Source organism: Mobula birostris, chromosome 19 (assembly GCF_030028105.1).
Source record: "Mobula birostris isolate sMobBir1 chromosome 19, sMobBir1.hap1, whole genome shotgun sequence".
Classification (NCBI taxonomy): Eukaryota; Metazoa; Chordata; class Chondrichthyes; order Myliobatiformes; family Myliobatidae; genus Mobula; species Mobula birostris.
The window spans coordinates 45,119,789-45,139,354 of NC_092388.1; the positions used below are offsets into that span (position 1 = coordinate 45,119,789).

The 19,566-nt window shown below is 40.2% G+C and overlaps 1 protein-coding gene across 2 annotated transcripts; it reads left to right on the forward strand.

Annotated features, from left to right (window-relative positions):
• Window positions 1-34: 34 nt before the first annotated feature.
• Window positions 35-15,804, forward strand: mrpl32 (mitochondrial ribosomal protein L32). Of its 2 annotated transcripts, none has more exons than XM_072283528.1 (3): window positions 35-151; window positions 14,231-14,418; window positions 15,349-15,802. In XM_072283528.1, exons 1-3 carry the CDS (start codon window positions 67-69, stop codon window positions 15,604-15,606), a joined length of 531 nt encoding a protein of 176 aa, XP_072139629.1. In that variant the 5' UTR covers window positions 35-66; the 3' UTR covers window positions 15,607-15,802. The 2 variants fall into 2 exon arrangements, with proteins under 2 accessions (XP_072139629.1, XP_072139628.1); XM_072283527.1 differs by lacking the exon at window positions 35-151 and adding an exon at window positions 239-386 and having other exon boundaries at window positions 15,349-15,804.
• The last annotated feature ends 3,762 nt before the right edge of the window (window positions 15,805-19,566 follow it).

The window sequence follows — 19,566 nt, forward strand, 5'->3', positions numbered from 1 at the left end:
ATCCAATCCAATCCAATCCGCGGCTTCTGCGGCGGTGGCGCGTGCGCGGTGCACCATCTCCCCATAATGGCGCTGCTGCGGCGGTTGGCCTATTCGTGGACGGCACTGGAGAGTGTTCTGCTGCAGGCGTTCGGGCTTCAGCAGCGACTAGGTGAGGGACCGAGTATGGCTTAGAGGTGGAGGTAACAGTATAGAGGGGAAATGTAGGTCTGCTGTTCCCATCTGTTTGATTCTAGTTAGTGTTGTATTTCAGATGTCATACCACATCGACTGCGTCCTCGCAGGGTGGAGGATAACTTGCTTCCTCTCTGGCGTGTGGATTATCGAGCGGCTTACCCAGCCCATTGTTGGAGCCACAGGCCGTTCTGCAAGTGGAACAGCTGATGGTTAGTTTGAGGTTCATCCATCTGGTCGGCACCTCTTGTGATCTCGATGTTTTCAGTGCCATCCCAAAACCTCCTTTCAATAGTTGTGACCTGAGAGCTCCAGGAAGCTGTAATGCTGCTTTTCTGTAAGGAAGCATTGAGCACATGTTTGATTCCTGACGTCTGTTGCAGATAATCCTGTAGCACTTAAGAGTGTTAGGATCGCTGCCTGACCCTGACCCTGAGGCTGAAGTCTTGATCTTCAGTTATTCTATTCATGTAATGTGAGCACGTAACTGACATCTGACCTGGAGCCACAACTCCCAACTCATCAGTCAAGAAGGTGCAGCAGCATTTACACTTTCTGAGGAGGTTGAGGAATGGAGGCTCTGTGCCTCCATTCCAACTGCTTTCCACAGAAGCACCATCAAGAGTATCCTTTCTGGCTGCATCAGTGTATGGTACGGAAGCTGCAAGGCATCGGACCCTACATAGGACAGTAAAAAACTGCCGAGCTGATCACTGGGGTCTCCTTCCCCAGTTTGTGAGATTTATTAGGAGTGTTTTAGACAAAGAGCCTGAAACTTTGCTGAGGATCCTTACCACCCATCCCACAAGCACATGAGATTCTGCAGATGCTGGCAATCAAGAACAACACATACAAGATGCTAGAGGAACTCAGCAGCTCCGGCAGCATCTTTGGAAATGAATAAGCAGTCGACATTTCAGTCTGAGATCCTTCTTCATGACTGGAAAGGAAGGGGGGTAGGCACCAGAATAAAAAGAAGAGGGTGGAGATGGAGGATCCCACAATTTCTTTGACCCAGTTCCATCAGGAAGGAGGTACAGGAGCATCAGGACTAGGATTGCCAGACTGGGTAACAGCTTCTTCCCTGAGACTGTGAGACTAATGAATACCCTGCCACCACCGAGATCACATCACTGGGACAGTGAGCTGTTTACTGTACATTTTACTGTTTACCTGTGCTGTGCACTACATGCATTTTCAATTATATTTTTTTTAAACTTGTATGTGGTGTGTGTGTGACGTATGTTTTGTGGGTGCACCATGGTTGGGAGAAACGTTATTTCATCTGGTTGACAAGTAATTTGGAGTCATCAATTAATGAAAGGCCACAATGGGACATTCCATTCTTTTATTGAAAGGAGTCTGGCAAGATATAGAAAATGGGTTTTTTGCATGGTTTCATCATGGAATTTTATTATCGAATGGTAGTGTGGTATGATTTTGCAGCTTGACAGCTGAGGTTTGGGTAACATTGAGAATGCAGTCACCGTAACTGTTCAATTGAGCAGTTTCCCATTAATTCTGAAGAGTGGCTCCATTCCTATTTAGTTTCTTTGGAAGAGAGATGTAAGGTTGTGACAACAAAGGGTGATAAAGCTATTGGGACAATTGACACGGCCAAGTTTGACAATGGTCTTCATTGAAATTGGTTCTATTGCAAACACTTTGGTTAGTACCATGGTTTGCACGTGTAAGATAGAGCCAAATGTTTGAGGATAACAAAATTTGAGAATGTTCGACACTACCTCTCAAATGATGGAACCAAAGCTTTGGTAAGGTCAATAAAGCTTTGTATAATGGCTGGTGCCATTCCTTACATTCTTGATTAAATTCCCATGCAGTCCTTTGCATTACTGATAGACAGTGTCAACATTATGAATCTAGAAGCAGTTCTTCAGCTGTTGGGAAGAGTGAGAGTCTGTGCCTTTCCCAGTGGAGGGCAGTAGGAAAACCAGTCTGTAGTTACTGCAGTCAACAACATCTTGACAGATAGTCATAATCACTGCATCTCTGAGGACTCCTAGAATGACCTGCTCTTTCCATATATCGGCAATAAGGCTGTGAACTTGTGATTGAAACTCTTCACTGCTAAGCTTCAGGATTTCAGCAGGAATATAGTCTTGCTATATTTGAACTAAAATTTGGTCTTTCACGCGTAAAGGGCAGGCTGCTATTATGATTTGTTATGACTGGCCCAGATAATTCGTCCCCATTCCCAACCCTCCCTTCTGCAGTTCCTACCACGGTAGCGTAGTGGTTATCACAAAGCCTTACAATACCTGTGACTTGGGTTCAATTCCCACCTCTGCCTGTAAGGGGTTCGTACATTCTCCCCGTGACTGCGTTTCCTATGGTTAATTGGTCATTGTAAATTGTCCCATGATTAGGGAAGGGTTAAATCGGGGGGATTGCTGGGTGGCGTGGCTCAAAGTGCTGAAGTGTGTGAGAGGAACTGTGTTTAAGAATAATCCCTGCAGAGCCCAGCAGGAGTATTCCAAAGACCAAAATATTTGCAACCACCTGTTGGTCCTGAGTGGATGATCCATCTATCTCTTCCTGACCACTTTGGCATTATAAAAGCCAACGGTTAGCCATTTTTATCCCATGAATTCATGTGATATCAAGATGGCATTGAGTAGCCTGGTAGTGCATAAGGTGTTACAGAGCCAGAGATAAGGGTTCAGTTCCTGCCACTCTCTTGAGAGGAGTTTGCACAGTCTCCTCGTGACTGTGTGGATTTCCCTTGGGTGCTCCAGTATCCTACGTTCCAAAAAGATGTACTGGTTAGTAAGAGGTGGCTGTGCTGTGATGGTGCCAGAAGCAAGCTAACCCTTGAGGGCTGTCTCAGCACATCCTTGAATTCTGTTGGTCATTGTCACTCTGTTTTGATGTACACATGACACATCAAGCAAGTCTTCAATGCTGAACTGCAAGACCAGAGAAATCTCAGCTGTAGAACACGCTGTGGTACTGTACTAGAACTGCAGGACCAGTGTCTACTTGGCAGTATGTAAAGCAAGAAAAATCTGATCCAGCAGATTGCACCAGAGAGGAAATTTTTTCAGAGTTACCTCCTCAGAATTTTTTTTTTTGTTTATGATAGCTGAACACAAATATGTAATTTCAGAATACTTGTATCATGTAGGAATTTGGAGAAACAAGAAATTAACTTTTATCGAATGCAATGAGTTCAATTGCATAACGGTGCTGACGCTTTCCAATAGTTCAACTAAGCTAAAAATGTTTTTGATGATTTTCATTTGTACTCAGTGCTTGAGGCTTCTCACAATAATCAGCCAGAAATGATGGAAATCCAGTTGCCTTGATACTGTTCCTCCATTACTGCAATGTCCTGGTGAAGTCTTTTACTATGCTCGTCATTGACAGCACCAAGATTTGTAGGAAAGAAGTCTAAAAGGGAATGCAGAAAGTAAACCTTTAGTGACATGTTGCACTTCATAGTTTTGTATGCATGAAGTATGTTGTCAACCAGCTGCATGTAGTTCGGTGCTCTGTGGTTAGGAAGAAAATTTTCAACAGCATCCTTGAATGCCTTCCATGTGATTTTCTTGGGTCCCACTAAAATTTCTTCAAATTGCCTGTCATTGATGACCTGTCTGAGTTGTGGACCAACAAAAATGCCTTTCTTAATCTTGGCTTCACTTATTCTGGGAAACATCTGTCTCAAATACCAAAGTCCTTCATGGAAATCTAAAACCTGTCCTGGACAAGATAGAAAACTTATCAGCTTATGTTGTGGGCAACATTTTAATTGACTTGAATTATGCATTGAAATAACAAATTTAGGTGATTTAAAAAGGAAAAAAAAACGGTGCATGATAGGGAAGTTTCATGGTGACTATCATGATCACCAGCCCAAGTTCAGTGCAGAGCCAAGTAGATGTTACGGAGCCCAGAGCAGCTGCAGCAAGCCACAGCCGCTAAGTAACAAATAAATTGATACTTAAATGGCAGTGCGTCTTTTTTTTTTTTAACTATTTCCATGAAACTTTGGCAAATTGGGCACCCACCTAATTGAGCCAAAATGTACTGGTCCTGATGTGTCCCAATACACTGGAAACCACTGCAGTTGTATGTCTTTATGGTTAACTGAAAGATTCATTTGAACTGTGTGAACACAAGAGGTCGCTGTTTTGAAGTGTGAAGAAGGGTGTTGGGGACGGAAAGCAGATTGATCTGAATGAATTGCCATTTATTTTAAGGAAAAGTTGCTTCTTCTGTGTGTGTTGTGCAACTGACCTCTATTTCCATTGAGTTTGTATTTATGTAATGCTTTTAGGAATAAAAGCACTTTTGGTGCGCCTAAGAGCAACTCGAGTAGCAGCAATACTCTCAATGGATATGATTCAATATTCTTGTTTCAGCCTGATGCAGCTAACAGCACTACTGCTTCCAAGGTCAGTACGGTCAACAATGATATCTTAATGCGTTTAAACAATCTATCGTTACTTAAAACTGACGGAAACAACACTGATTGTGGATGGAAGCACAGGATTCCATGGAAGAAGCGTGGCTATGGATCAGGGATACAAGTGCGTTTAAGGAAGCGGAGTTTTAAACTCCCAATACCGACTATCTTGCTGGCAAACGAGCAGTCTCCAGTGAATAAAATCAATGAACTCAGAGCTAGAGTGCTGAATCAGAGGGACATTAAGACCACATGTGTCCTTTGTTTCACGGAATCAACTACAGCTGTGAAGATCCCTGCTGCTCCTAATGAACCTGTGATCTGTGTCCCAGAGGCCAATGTGAGGCTGTCTTTAAAGAGGGTGAAAGGTCCCGATGAGTACCTGGTAAAGCTCTGAAAACCTGTGCCAACCAACTGCGGGAGTATTCAAGGACATTTTCAACCTCTCACTGCTACGGGCAGAAGTTCCCACTTGCTTCAAGAAGGCAACAATTATACCAGTGCCTTAGAAGAATAACGTGAGCTGCCTTAATGACTTTCGCCCAATAGCACTCGCATCTACAGTGATGAAATGCTTTGAGAGGTTGGTCATGACTAGACTGAACTCCTGCCTCAGCAAGTACTTGGACCTGTTGCAATTTGCCTATCACCACAATAGGTCAACGACAGACGCAATCTCAGTGGCTTTCCACACGGCTTTAGACCGCCTGGACAACACAAACACCTATGTCAGGATGCTGTTCATCAACTATAGCTCAGCATTTAACACCATCATTCCCATAATCCTGATTGAGAGTTTGCAGAACCTGGGCATCTGTACCTCCCTCTGCAATTGGATGCTCAGCTTCCTAACCAGAAGACGACAATTTGTGTGGATTGGTGATAACATCTCCTCCTCGCTGACGATCAACACTGGTGCACCTAAGGGGTGTGTGCTTAGCCCACTGCTCTATTCTCTATATACCCATGATTGTGTGGCTAGGCATAGCTCAAGTACCATCTATAAATTTGCTGATGATACAGCCATTGTTGGTAGCATCTCAAGTGGTGACGAGAGGGCGTACAGGAGTGAGATATGCCAACTAGTGGAGTGGTGGGTGTCGCAGCAACAGCCTGGCACTCAACATCAGTGAGATGAAAGAGCTGATTTTGGACTTCAGGAAGGGTAAGCTGAAGGAACACGTACCAATCCTCATAGAGGGATCAGAAGTGGAGAGAGTGAACAGCTTCAAGTTCCTGGGTGTCAAGATCGCTGAGGATCTAACCTCGTCCCAACATATTGATGCAGTTATAAAGAAGGCAAGGCAGCAGCAATACTTCATTAGGAGTTTGAAGAGATTTGGTATGTCAACAAATAGTCTCAAAACCTTATATAGATGTACTGTGGAGAGCATTCTGACAGGCTGCATCACTGTCTGGTTTGGTGGGGGGGAGGGGGCTACTGCACAGGACCGAAAAAGTTGCAGAAGGTTGTAAATCTAGTCAACTCCATCTTGAGTATTAGCCTACAGAGTACCCAGGACATCTTCAATGAGTGATGTCTCAGAAAGGCAGCGTCCATTATTAAGGACCTCCAGCACCCAGGGCATGCCCTTTTCTCACTGTTACCATCAGGTTTGAGGTACAGAAGCCTGAAGGCACACACTCAGCAATTCACAAGCACCCTCCTCCCCTCTGCCATCCTATTCCGAAATGAACATTGAACCCTTGGAGACTACCTCACTTTTTTAAATACATAGTATTTCTGTTTTTGCACGATTTTTAATCTATTCAATATACTTATACTGTGATTTATTTATTATTATTATTATTATTTTATTTTGGTTTTTCCCTTCTATATTTTGGATTGCATTGAACTGCTGCTGCTAAGTTAACAAATTTCACTTCACATGCCGGTGAAAATAAACCTGATTTTGATTCGGGTATATGTTAGATGAAGTACCTCACAGCCAACTTGGTGCCTCAGTGACTTCCACGATGTTGTACTCTGTAAAGTAGGAACATGACAACTACTTGGTGCATAGTAAATTCTTATTGAAAAGGTGAGAGATAAATTTTGGCCAGAACATTGAGGACAACCTCTGTATTCCAAATCAAAAACATACTGAGATTTTTCATAAAGACATTATTTGCATTGCATTCAGTTATGTAATTTGATTGGTTTGAAATGACCAGTTGAGTTCTACATCTGATATTGAAGAATTCTGTGTATGGTGCACAGGTCTCTACAATCTTATTTGGGTAAGAGTGCTCTCCATTTAGACTCCTTGTTTTAAAGCTACAAAGTGCAGAGCTTTGAATGGGTGGAAAAAACTGATTTGTTTTGAGCAAACATGTTATAGGAAATATACAAGATACATGTCCTCCAAATATTTATGCTATATTTTGTAATTGAGCAGAAAGTTGGTCGTGCTTCTTGGTCCATAATTGTAACCAGTTTCAAAGAGAACTCCACGTTGGAATAGATCAGGGATTCCAACAGCATCTGTATTTAACTTTGTTCCACCTACCAGCGTGAGGGCAAAGCAAAAATTTATCTAATAGCTTTCATGACCTTAGCACTTCAGAATTGTTTTAGTTGCAAAAGCCAATTAGCATCCTTTATCATTCCAGAAAGAGAAGTACAAGAATGGCCTTATTACAGACTAAGGGATGGCCATTGGATGGCCTCTGTTCTTCTGAACAGTGCCATTGTATTTTGACCATACAGTTGACGGTGTAGTATCCAATGACATAATATTACTTCTGAACGATTGCACCTCCTATAATGCTGCATTCCATCAGTGCTGTATTAGTGTCAACCCTGATGTTGTGCTTGAAATTGTGGTGTGAAACATGAATCTACAGGCAGGGAAATGGATAGTTAACTTAACTGAAAAGGGTAGTGGAGAAAATATCAGATTTCAACCACTTCAGGGTTGTTTCTGCTATACCTCCACTGTAGGCTGTCATTTGTGCTCAGTTGGTAGCACCTGACCGATTCAGCCAAAAGAATGTACTGTACTCTTAAGATTAACTCCAGAATTTGAGCTCAAGTGTCCAGGTTGATACTTTATTGAAGAAATAAGGATATGTACGTCGTCAGGTGCTTTCCTTCAGATGACTACCTCTCCCCCCATTTCTTCAGTGAAGATCAGATTAGTGTGATTCTTATCACATTGATGGTTTGGATGCTGCAGTGCATGATTGATTGATTGTCTGCTTCAAGTTCTTGCTGTAATCCAATGGCCAAAACACTCTGGGGTAATTGAATCCATGAAACCCTCCATATAAATACTATTTAATTTCTGCCACTTCTGTACTTCCATCTGGTTTCTCTGATCTACGCCAGACATTTTGAATTGGAAAGTACAGAACTGATGATGAAATTCCCTCAGGATATTAGTTAAGTGGTTCACTTGATACATTGTGAAGTTATAGTCTGCATTTGACAAACCTAAGCTTTTTCTGATTGCTGAAGCTTTACTGCACTCCATTGTGGGAAATTTTCAACCACAGGCAGTCTAGGGTTAATAACTTCAGAATTATGAGGATACCCTGCCATTCTTCCACTCTTGCTTGTCCCGCTTTCTTTCCAATGAAGGACGTCAGTCGTTCTCTCATTGTTACCAGTCTATGGAAAGTACGCTGATCTCCTAGGCTGTTATGAGTGCAAAATGGGCACTATCAATCTACTCTACCTCAAAACTATTACTACCTCTTGTATGTCACTATTCTTTTATATATACTGATATAGGGAATATTGAAACAGTTTTAGAGAACGTGTGTACTTAGAGTGAAGTCAGTATATGTCATATAAATAATTTTATTTTAGTACAAAGGTTAACTGGCAATTGGAATAATTAATTTCAGGGAGGGAGGAAAAGAAGGTAAAGTTACAAAAGTTTGGTATAATAAAAGCATTATGGATTCGACTGAGTAGTTTGTACAGATTTATGATTGGGATATAAAATGCTTTGGAGGAAATTGTTGCTGTTAACTATACCATGCATGCCTTTCCTGTAATGTTGCTGCTGAAGATGATTTTATAGCATCTAATATTTATCATATCCATAGGGTTGCCATGAGTCGATGATGACTCAATGGCACACAACAACAATATTTATTTAGTTGCTCATGTGTTGGCCTGTCCTTGATGCCTTTTGAGCAATGGAACAGCATTAGTTGCCCTACAGTCTTCTGGAACTTCACCGGTGGTTAACAACAAAGCAAATATCTCAACCAGGGCTTATATAATTTCTTCCCTGGCCTCCCACAAGGTCTGGGGGTGCACTTGGTCAGGCCCTGGTAATATATCAAACTTTATGTGACTTTGCAGATATGTTCTTTTCCTGCTATTTTGGTACAGTCTTTGTCAAGTTCAGAGAAGCCTTTGTTTCATTTGATCTTGGAAGAGTAGAACAAAGATTGTTATTGTAGGTGATGAATTAGCTGATAGGTATTAGAGTGGTCCACTGTTAGTAAATTAATAGCCAAGCCAAAAAATTAAATACCAGAAATGATATGGAAAAAATCTTGTATTAATCTAATGATAATTCAATGAAAGTAAAAAAAAAATCGTAGCCATACAATTTCTATCACAACATTGGTACATTGAAAACACTTTGTAACCAATTAAATGTCTTTTGAAACATTATTTAAGAAAACTGACTACAAATTTGTGCACAATTAGGTCCTGCAGTCAAAAGTGATAATACAAATTGTTCAGTGAGTTTAGTTGAAGAAATAATATTGACCAAGGAAACCGAAGGGGATTTAATCTTTTAAATCCTGCAGACGATAGACCTCCTAGCCAAAGGGAGCATCATTTCAATTGTACACAGAAATATTGATCTGAATTATGGGCTTAAGGCCCCTGACCTTGGTTGACCAGACAAGTGAAAAGCACATGGTCACAACTGAACCCGTTGTTTCATAATCAGATTACCTAAAGAATATTTCCATTGTCTTGTCTGCAGTTTCAATAAAAAATTATTTTTTACTTTAAAATTTTTTTTTTACATTGTTAAATTTTATAGTGGTAGCTTGTCACATTAATTTATGTTTGCATTCAGTTGCTTGTATATTCGTGGTGTATTTGCTTGTGCTGGTCTCAACACAAGAGGACCTCAGTGAGCTATTTAATGGTTTGTAATTTCGCCAGTAATGAGTACTGCAGCATTTGAGTTCCTTGTGCTGCAGATTTTAAATTCTAATGTTTGTTGCAATCGAATTCTTATGCAGTCATGACTACATTACAATGACTAACATTGGTGGTTCTTTTACATTTTGCTGTATGATGTTTTATTCCTTTAACTCTGAAAAGTATTGTTTTGTCTACCCAGTTTTTGTCTTTTTTTTACAGAACTTACAAATATACTCAAGTTTATTTCATCTTTTTTTCACGATCTGTAAATCTATAAGGTCTTTCTGTATATTAATCAAAATGTCAAATACAGTGTGGAATGTGAAATTTTTGTCTTTCACTGCAGAAAAATCTCCTAGAGCATTTCAGTGGCAAACTGTCAAATATAACTGAGCATCAAGTAAGGGAGTACTAGGAGAAATAAGCAAGCCCTGTCCTGCTGAAATGTTAACTGTTTGTTCCTCTTCATACGTGCTCCCCAATCTGCTGAGTTCCTCCAGCATTTTCTCTTTGTTGCTCTGGATTTCCAGCAGTTGCAGAATCTCGTGTTTATGAAGTGAGCAAAATAAAATCCTTGTCAAAGATTTTGACCAGAGTTGGTTCAAGGAAGGAAGGAATAGCAGAACTTAGGGTCTAGATGTCTGTAGGCACAGCCACTGATTACAGATGTCTTAGAGCTTAAGGCCAGGGATGGTGCACTGTGCCTCTGTTACCCAGCTTGTCTGCTAATAGAACAGTCACACTACACAACCTCAGCAATGACTTTAAGCTTCTGTTGTTTGGAAAAATTTTAAAAAGCAGGGCAAAATCTGTTTGCTTAGCAGAACAACACAATGTGAAGTATCAAATAACAAATGCAGACAGATTAATCTCGGTTCCTGGTTGCATTTTCCAGAAGATACTTTCAATTTCTCTATTTCTTTAACTTTCATTATTCATAACTGAATTTGTCAGACAAGTTCAGGCCTCAACAGAATTGAGTGTATTTTGCAAAATAGCAGAGATAAATAAAAAATCCAAACATCAGGAAATTGCAGATACTGAAAATCCAAAATAAAGACAAATTCTGGAAATACTCAGCATATCAGGCAGCACCTTTTGGACAGATAATTTAAAGTGTTAGGCGATGTAAGTTTGAGGTCATGAAATCTGTTATATAAGTAATTCCTTGCTCCTGTCTATCCACAATTTTGAATATGTAATATCCTTTTACTTTAATTCTGCAAAGCACTCTAATGCTTTCAGCATTGGGCACGCGGTAGAAGAGCGGTTAGTGTAATTGTTTTACCGTGCTAGTGATCACTGATTGGGATTCGATTCCCGCCACTGTCTGTAAGGAAGTTGTACATTCTCCCTGTGACCACATGAGCTTTCTCTGGGTCCTCCGGTTTCCTCCCACATTCTAAAGGCATGCGGTTAGGGTCGGTAAGTTGTGGGCGTGCTGTGTTGGCGCAGGAAGCATGCAAACTTGCAGCTGCCTCCAACCCAATTTTCATTGATTTGGTTTGAAATAAAATAATGCATTTCACTGTGTGTTTCAAGGTGCATGTGACAAATAAACATAGCCATACCGGAACCTTAGAGCCTATTCTGATGAAATTTCATTAACCTGTAAAGTCAATTAAAACTGGGGTGTGTAGGAATTTCTTGCAGAAGGTAGTGAATTCTCTATGCCATTGGATTTTGGAGATTAGACAGTTGGGGCCGTTGTGTTGGCAACAGCCCATGACGAACGTCGAGCTCTGTAATGACCTACTGATGCTCACCACTAAAATGGAAAAGAGAAGACTGCAACTAGCGGGGCACTGTCTACGCCACCCCGAGCTACCTGCCAGCCTAATCATCGTATGGGAGCCCAAGCACGGGAGGATGAACCCTGGGCGCCCTCCCAAGACTATGGTCAACACGCTCCTAGAAGACAGCGGCGTGGCTAATGTAGATGAACTGAACACACTGATGAGGGAGAAGTGGAGAATCCGTCATCGTGCCCGACGCCGCCCCCCCCCCCCCCCCAGGCCTGAGTCGACGTAGTAGTAGTAGCTGTTGTAGAGAGGTAGTTAAATTTTTGAAATATCAGAGAACTGAGGGTTATGGTGAACTGGAATAGAAAAGGCTTTTAAGGGTTTTGTGCTGCTCAGCCATTATATTAACTGACAGGGCAAACTTGAGAGGCCAAGCAGCTCATTCCTACTCCTATTTTCTTGTGAATATTCCCTTTATTCTTTCCACCCCTTCTCTGCAAGTTAAAATATCTGGTTTTCCAGTTTTGTCTAGTTCTGACAAAAGATCATTGAGCTGAAGTATTAACTTAGTTCTTCTTTCCACCAATGCTTTCTAATCTCTTAAATAGTTTGTTTCTGTTTTATTAAAAGATAATTCAGGTTAGACTTCCAAAGTTAGTGTAGCCTGAGTCCGTTTTGATAACAAGTGCTTTAATTGCTCTTTAACATTGCAGAACTTCCCACCAGTTCCTAATTCCTGACCTGCTTAACAGAGTTTATCTCATAGATATCTAAACTTCAACGATCAAGCATTGGCCACATGGTTCTCCAACCTCATATTTTACAGATTATGTTCTTAAGAGTTTTATGAATGCTGTTCTTAACTTGCCTTTCCAGATCAAAGGTTCAAAGGTTGAATTTAATGTCAGAGAAACACATACAATATACATCCTGAAATGCTTTTTCTTCATAAAACATCAATGGAAAATGTATACTAGAACAGATTTAAATGTGGTCTTGTCTCCAGGTCTCCTGAGAAAAGACAATAGGAAGCCAGTAAATCAGAAAATGATGGGAAAAAAACTCAGCAGATAAGGCAGTATTTGTAGGAAAAAAATGGCTAATCATTAGTCCAGAATTCATTTTCCTTAATACAGTAGTGGTTGCGTATCAAATGTATTTCATTGGTTCGCGGCATTTTAAGATATTCTGAGGTATTGTGAAATATAACAAGATGGTACCAACGAACAATGGCGACATATTCCGGATAGTCCACGAAACCATTTATTTCAATGCTTTTACGTCTTCTTTTTATCTTAAATATGTTTCTGGATTTGTTAGAGCCTGCATACAGTTTGGAGATTGATTGATCTAGAGCTTTGCTGTCTCTGCGAAAATTCCAAGAAGGTAGGGCGAGGGGCTTTGAGGCGAAGGAGCTTGGCAACGGGGTTGAAGCCCATGATATATAAATACATTTTTTATTTATCTCTCACTCCTTCCCTCTCCATCCTCCCCCCCCCCCCCCCCCCCCCCCCCCCCGGTTAGAGTTGGTTACTGAAATTCTTGGATTGGACTCTTTCAGTTTTGTTTTATATACTTTATGTTTTTGGTCATTCTTTCTTGCTGCAGTTTGGCATGTTGTGTTAGTTTTATTGTGCGGGGGGGGGGGTTGGGATTTGATGCCCTCATTGCCATTTGTGCAATTTTTTTGCCTGTGGGGATTATTGATGATCATGTTACCATTTGGCACAATTTGTTAGTTTTGTGTGCCGGTTTGGGATTTGACATTCTTGTTTGCATGATTTGTTTTTTATGTGTTTGGGGCGGGGGTTATGTTGATGTTTGTGTTTTTTTTCTGTGCCAGTGGTGTGTTGACATTTTTCTTTGAACGACGTCCATAGTTTTCTTGGCTATCTGGAGAAGATGAATTTCAATTGTATACTGCATTCATATTTTGATAATAAATGAATCTTTAAACTTAGGAAACGGTAAGATGAGGGAACCCACACTAGTCCTCATAGCGGGATCAGGTTTGGAAAGTATGAGCAATTTCAAGTTCCTGGGTGTCAGTATCTCTGAGGATCTATCCTTGACCCAACATATTGACACAGCTGCAAAAAAGACACAACAGCAGCTATATTTCATTAGGAGTTTGAGGTGATTTGGTATGTCACCAAATCTCTACATCAAATGGCTGCATCACCACCTGGTATGGGGCTGGTGGTGGGCTACTGCATAGGATCAAAGTGAATTACAGAGAGTTGTAAACTTAGTCAGCTCCATCATGGGCACTAGCCTCCATAGTATTCAGAATGCTTTTAAGGAGTGATGCCTCAAAAAGGCAGCATTCATCCTTAAGGACCCCCATCACCCAGGACGTGCCCTCTTTTTATTGCTACCATCAGGAAAGAGGTACTGAAGCCTGAAGGCACCCACTCAACAATTCAGGAATGGCTTCTTCCCCTCTGCTATTTGATTTCTGAATGGGCATTGAACCTATGAATACTACCTCACTACGTTTTTTATTTCTATTTTGCACTATTTAACTATTTAATATATATACCTACTGTAATTCACATTTTTTTTATTATGTATTGCATTGTACTGTTGCAACAAAGAGGACATTTCACAACATATGCCAGTGATATTAAACCTGATTCTGATCCCAAAAGGTGCTGTTGGGTAGTTATGTAAGTCTTATTGGTTGTAATGAATAAATAGCCTTTATTGCTGTGTCAGTGAGTTCTAATTTGTTTGCTTTTTCTACTTCTCTGCTTCCAGCTCCTGCGTTGGCAATACAGGTTCCAGTGGCCTTCCCTCAATTTGACCCTGATGCCTATGAGAATGACCAGGGTGACAACTCTGGCTTCTTGGATAGTATCTTCTTGATGGCAGCACCAAAGAAGCGACGCACTATTGAGGTTAACCGCTGCAGGAGAAGGAATGTTCAGAAACTAGAGAAAGTTAAGGTACTTGTAAATAAATAAATAAGCAACAATATGATTTTTACAACAGCGATCAAGAGTATATCCGGGAATTGTGTCCCCCTTTTCTATTCCTAACACCCCAAGTCCTGACAAATCTTCCAACATACCTATTTGTTGCCAGTGATTTTTTAAGTGTCTATGCTCCGGGGCAGCAGAGCATGGAAGGAAATTGTGCTCTGAAAGATTCTTTCCATTGCGTCCCGATGTCCTGTTCTTTAACCATAACCTTGTATTTTTTTTTTCTTTTCAAGAGAATTTCCTTTCTGAAGGCTACAGTTGAAATTGATTCAACTGCCATTTTAGGCAGTGAGTTCCAGGAAATCATTATAAGACCAGAAGTAACCTCCAAGGTTAGGTCAATTTTGGGGAATGAAAGGAGCATTTTGTATCTGAGTTTTATTGGATGATACAGTATCTTTAAAGTGAGCACCCTCTTTATCCTGTTTTATTCTTTTGTGCTTGCTGCCCCCACTATCCCTAAAACTTGTTTGTCTGTCCCTGCTTTTTCCCAGTCACCATAACCAGTAACCCATTTATGATTAAAATGAAGTTTTACTTTCTGCCAAAAGTTTCATACATGTAAGTTAATGCTCTGTGTTCTGAATGCTTGTGAGTAACTTACTGTCAGAACTGAGCATGAAAATAACTTTCTGGATCACCTCAAAGTGACCAGAGGCTCTAGACTGACTGAGCATAACTGAAGCAAACTCCAAACTGTCATTATTTTAGCTTTAGTTAGACTGGGTGGCAAGTGGAAGGCATCCTTACTGGAGCTGTACACTTGTATCAATTAACTCTTAAGTATCAGTAACTAATATAAAATGTGTGACAATGTTTTAATTTTAAGATTAATAGATGCAGCAATTCTGTTTAGTTTTATTTATCTTACTTGGTATTTTTTTTCTATTTCAGAACAACATAGAAGTTTGCCAAGAATGTGGCTACTTGAAACTGAAGCACCAGCTATGTGCCTTCTGCTACAAAAGGGTTGCGCATGAAACAGCCCTTGTACGTGCACAGATTAAGGTGCAGGAAGGAAGGCCACTTAACACACCTGCAGTAGAGACAGTTGTGCTTTACCAGGGGGAGAAAGCAACAGAGGCTGACAACGGGAAGAGGATCATTGAAAGAAACCGAAAGCGGCCATCATGGTTTACAGTAGGGTCATGAGATGGACACTGCATAGGTGAACAACATAGTGTTAAAATATTTTGTTTAAAAATAAAACATAAGGCAAAGTTAAACTGTGTCACTGAAATTAGAAGCGAAGAGATTGCTTGTTCACATGGCAAGTTTTGTTTGAGGTACTTGGTCTGATTTAAAGAAACTTGGAATAAATTTTCCTCCACACAAGAGACTTTGGATATTTATTTAAAATAATATAATTTCATTTTAATGACTGCAGAGGGTAATTAGTATTTTTTTCTCAGCATTTCACTATTTCACGTGGTGGCTCTGAAGTAGGCACAAAGGAGACTTCAAAATAAAATCCACATTTTAATATTTAAGACATTTCTCAGTCGGGATTATTTCTGAATAGTTAGGAAAATATATTTTTTATAATAAAAATTAGGTGTCATGTCTCTGTTCACTCAATCCCTTTGTTAACCATTAATGGCAGAAACTTACTTATTTCTTCCCTTAGAATTTTTTTTTGCCTGTTAACTTTTTCTCTTACTTTTGTTTAATTTTTTAAAAATTTTGTGAAACATCTTTCAATTAAGTCCTTGGGGCAGCCGCCATTGCTTGTAATGGAATCTATGTCCTTATGCCTATTCTGGGGTAGACAGTGAGTTAATAAATTACAAACAAATTTATTTTACTTTTTCGGTTAATCCATTTCCATCCACTTTCAGTGTCCTTTTATCCCCTTGATCAAGAAATTGTAGATGTGTTGTATTTGACAAATTTGTTCTCTATTTTTTAACAATGCTCTGTAGCAAACTTGAAGATAAAAATGAAGTGATGTAATTCTGATCAGAATATTCTACCTAATCCTTTCCAGGCTGGTTTGAAGATACACACTTTACAGAAAGTCTTTACTAATCCGTCCCATTCAAAATATGACTGTTCTCAAAATGTGAGAAGCTGTTATTCAATGTGATCTCATTTTTCTAGAGAAAAGGGATCAGTTTTTAGTTTGTGACCATCTGCAGCTGATGACCATTGCTGGTGTGGATGATTCTTGCCCTTGTAATGTTGAGTTCAAGATATCGAAAGGAAGTGGTTCACAGAGGTAAGCTTACCCTCCCATGTCTTCTCAGTTGTTCAACTGAATTGCTGATTTATTTCCTTGTATATCTTCTCATATTATCAATCTTCATTTTTATCCTCCACCCTTTTAAAAATCGTTCTTATGATATGGCTTTTCAATAAAGCACGGAAAAGATGATGAATTGAGGAAAAACTTGGCCTTGAGGCCAGTTGTTGTAAAAGTATTTTGCTTCAATTGCACTGCAATATGGTCTGACATACTAATTGTTTCAAAATACACAAGTCTGAAAGGTAATTTTACATTTAAGTTATTAAAATTGTCCTTGAAATACTTCCCATTACCACAACCATCTACCTTTAGATGCCTCTTTGGGGCATAAATTGAATCTCTTAAGATTTTACATATTTATGGAGTGCTTATCTTCAGTCATCTATAATCTGGTATGTGGAAATAAGGTAATGCAGTGGATTCTGGTTAATTGGGACAGCCACCTATTTGGGACAACTCTTAAAGAATAAAAATTCACCAAGAAAATAGTTGGGATTCCCTTCATTTATTTGGGAAGCCGCCACTTGATTGGGACAGAAGGCTGTTGCCGAACGGTTTCTAACTGGCATCAGTCGCATGCACTTGCGTGGCCATTGGTCAATTTTTAAATAGTTGCATATATTTGTGTTCAAAAAGCAGTGAACTTTGTCGCTGATAGCTGTCAAGTAATAAGCAGTAAGACAATTCAGAAGTGTTTTCCTCACTGCAGTTTCATGCATTCAGGCTTGGAGATGCCAGAAATGGTCGGGAGTAATCAAAAGGGCACAGTAATGTACATTGGATGAATTCCTCTGTCAATGACTGTTGGGAACTAATAGTATGGTTAGTATTCTAATCTGTTCTGTATTTCACTTAAAAGCATAATTTATTACTCAGTTAAATGGTAGTTTGCTTTTTTATACCTTTTTTAACTATTGCCATGAAACTTCGACTAATTGGGGCAGCCACTTAGTTGGGCCAAAAAGTACTGGTCCTGAAGTGTCCAAATTAACCAGAATCCACTGTTTATAAAACATTATGCAATTAAAATCTGTTTTTAAATTTGAAAAGCTGAGCTGGTGTAACTAATCTTCCAATGGCTTAACACACACACAAAATGTTAGAGAAACTCAGCAGGTCAGGCAGCATCTGTAGGGGGAAATAAACAGTTGACATTCTGGGTCAAGATCCTTCATCGGCCTCTGGAAAGGAAGGGGACAAAATCCAGAATAAGAAGGTAGGGGAAGGGGGAGGAATACAAGATGGGTGGGTGGGGGAGAGGGGATGATGTGAGAAACTGGGAGATTATATGTGAAAGAGGTAAAGAAAGGGCTGAAGAAAAATCTGGTAGAAGAGGACAATCAACCATGGAATAAAGGAAAGTTGAAAGAGAATCAGAGAGAGGTGATGGGCAGGGCATGAGAGTGGAGGAGTAGAAAAGAAGGGGTGAGGGGGGCCACCAGAAATGGCGGTGGAGGGGCAAAACTAAAATGTGGTAGAAATGCTGCCTCACCTGGAAGGACAGTTTAGGAAGGAGGTGTTGCGCCTGTCAAGGTTGCAGGGATAAGTGCCGGGGGCAGATCTATATGGAGGGACAGGTGAACAAGGGGGTGACGTAAAGTGTGGTCCCTGTGGAGAGTGGAAGAGCTGGGGAAAGATGTACCTTGTAGTAGGATCCCAGTGGAGTTGCTGGAAGCTGTGAAATATGATGTGCTGTATATGGAGGGCCATGTGGGCAAAGGGAGTCCTGTGTCTGTTATGTCAGGGGTTTTACAAGTGACAGGGAAGAGATATATTCAAGAATCAGTGGATTGGTGGATGATGTGTCTGGAGATGGAAACAGAGAGATTGAGAAAGGGAAGAGAGGTGTCAGAAATGGACCAAGAGCGCAGGTGGAGGCAAAGTTGTTGAAATTGGCAAGCTCAGCATTAGTGCGGTAAGCAGCTCCAATGCAGTTATCAATGTAGCAGAGAAAGAATTGGGGAGTGTTACCGTTGTTGCGTTGGAACATGGACTGTTCCATGTAGCTCAATGTTCAAAATAAATTTATTATCAACGTATGATATGTCACTATATCCCACCCTAGCAACCAAAGCACAAAAGAAGACAAACTGTGCAAATACAAAAATAAATGAATATATAAATAATACTGAGAACATGAATAGTAGAGTCCTTGAAAATGAGTCTGTAGGTTGTGGAATAATTTCAGACTTGAGGTGACTGAAGTTAACCATGCTGGTCCAGGAGCCTGATGGTTGTAAGGTAATAAATTCCTGAACCTGGTTGTGTGGGATCCAAGGCTTCTGTATCTCCTTCCTGATGGCAGCAATGAGAAGAACATGGCCTGGATGGTGGAGATCCTTGATCATGGATATTGCTTTCTTGGGGCAGTGCTCCTTGTAGAGGCGCTCAATGGTGGGGAGGGCTTTTCCTGTGATGAATAAAACACTGATGGTCGCTGCATATATTGAGCAGATATGAAGGCCGAGATACCGAGTGCTTGATATGACAGTTCACTAATGTCAGTAGAGCAATTAGCCAATAGGAATAAAGATAAGAAAATTGCCAGATCGTGAAACCTTAATAAAGTAACTGTTCAGGCTTAATTTCGAGTGGGTAGAGAACAAGATGACAAGTATAAAATACTCCTATCCTTAAACCAGACTGAACGGTCACAATGAGTAATCCATGATTATTCCACTGATTATTTTGAAGTATCAAGGCTTTGTTATTGTCAGGAGTCAGCTGCAGTGTTCTTATCACAAAGGAATGCGATCTAGGTCTAAAACATTTTTTTTAAAAAAAACATAATATAATGCAACTTTGTGATTTTTAGAACACTGGAACCATTATTGTTTATCTTTACTCTTGACAGCAATTATTTTAAA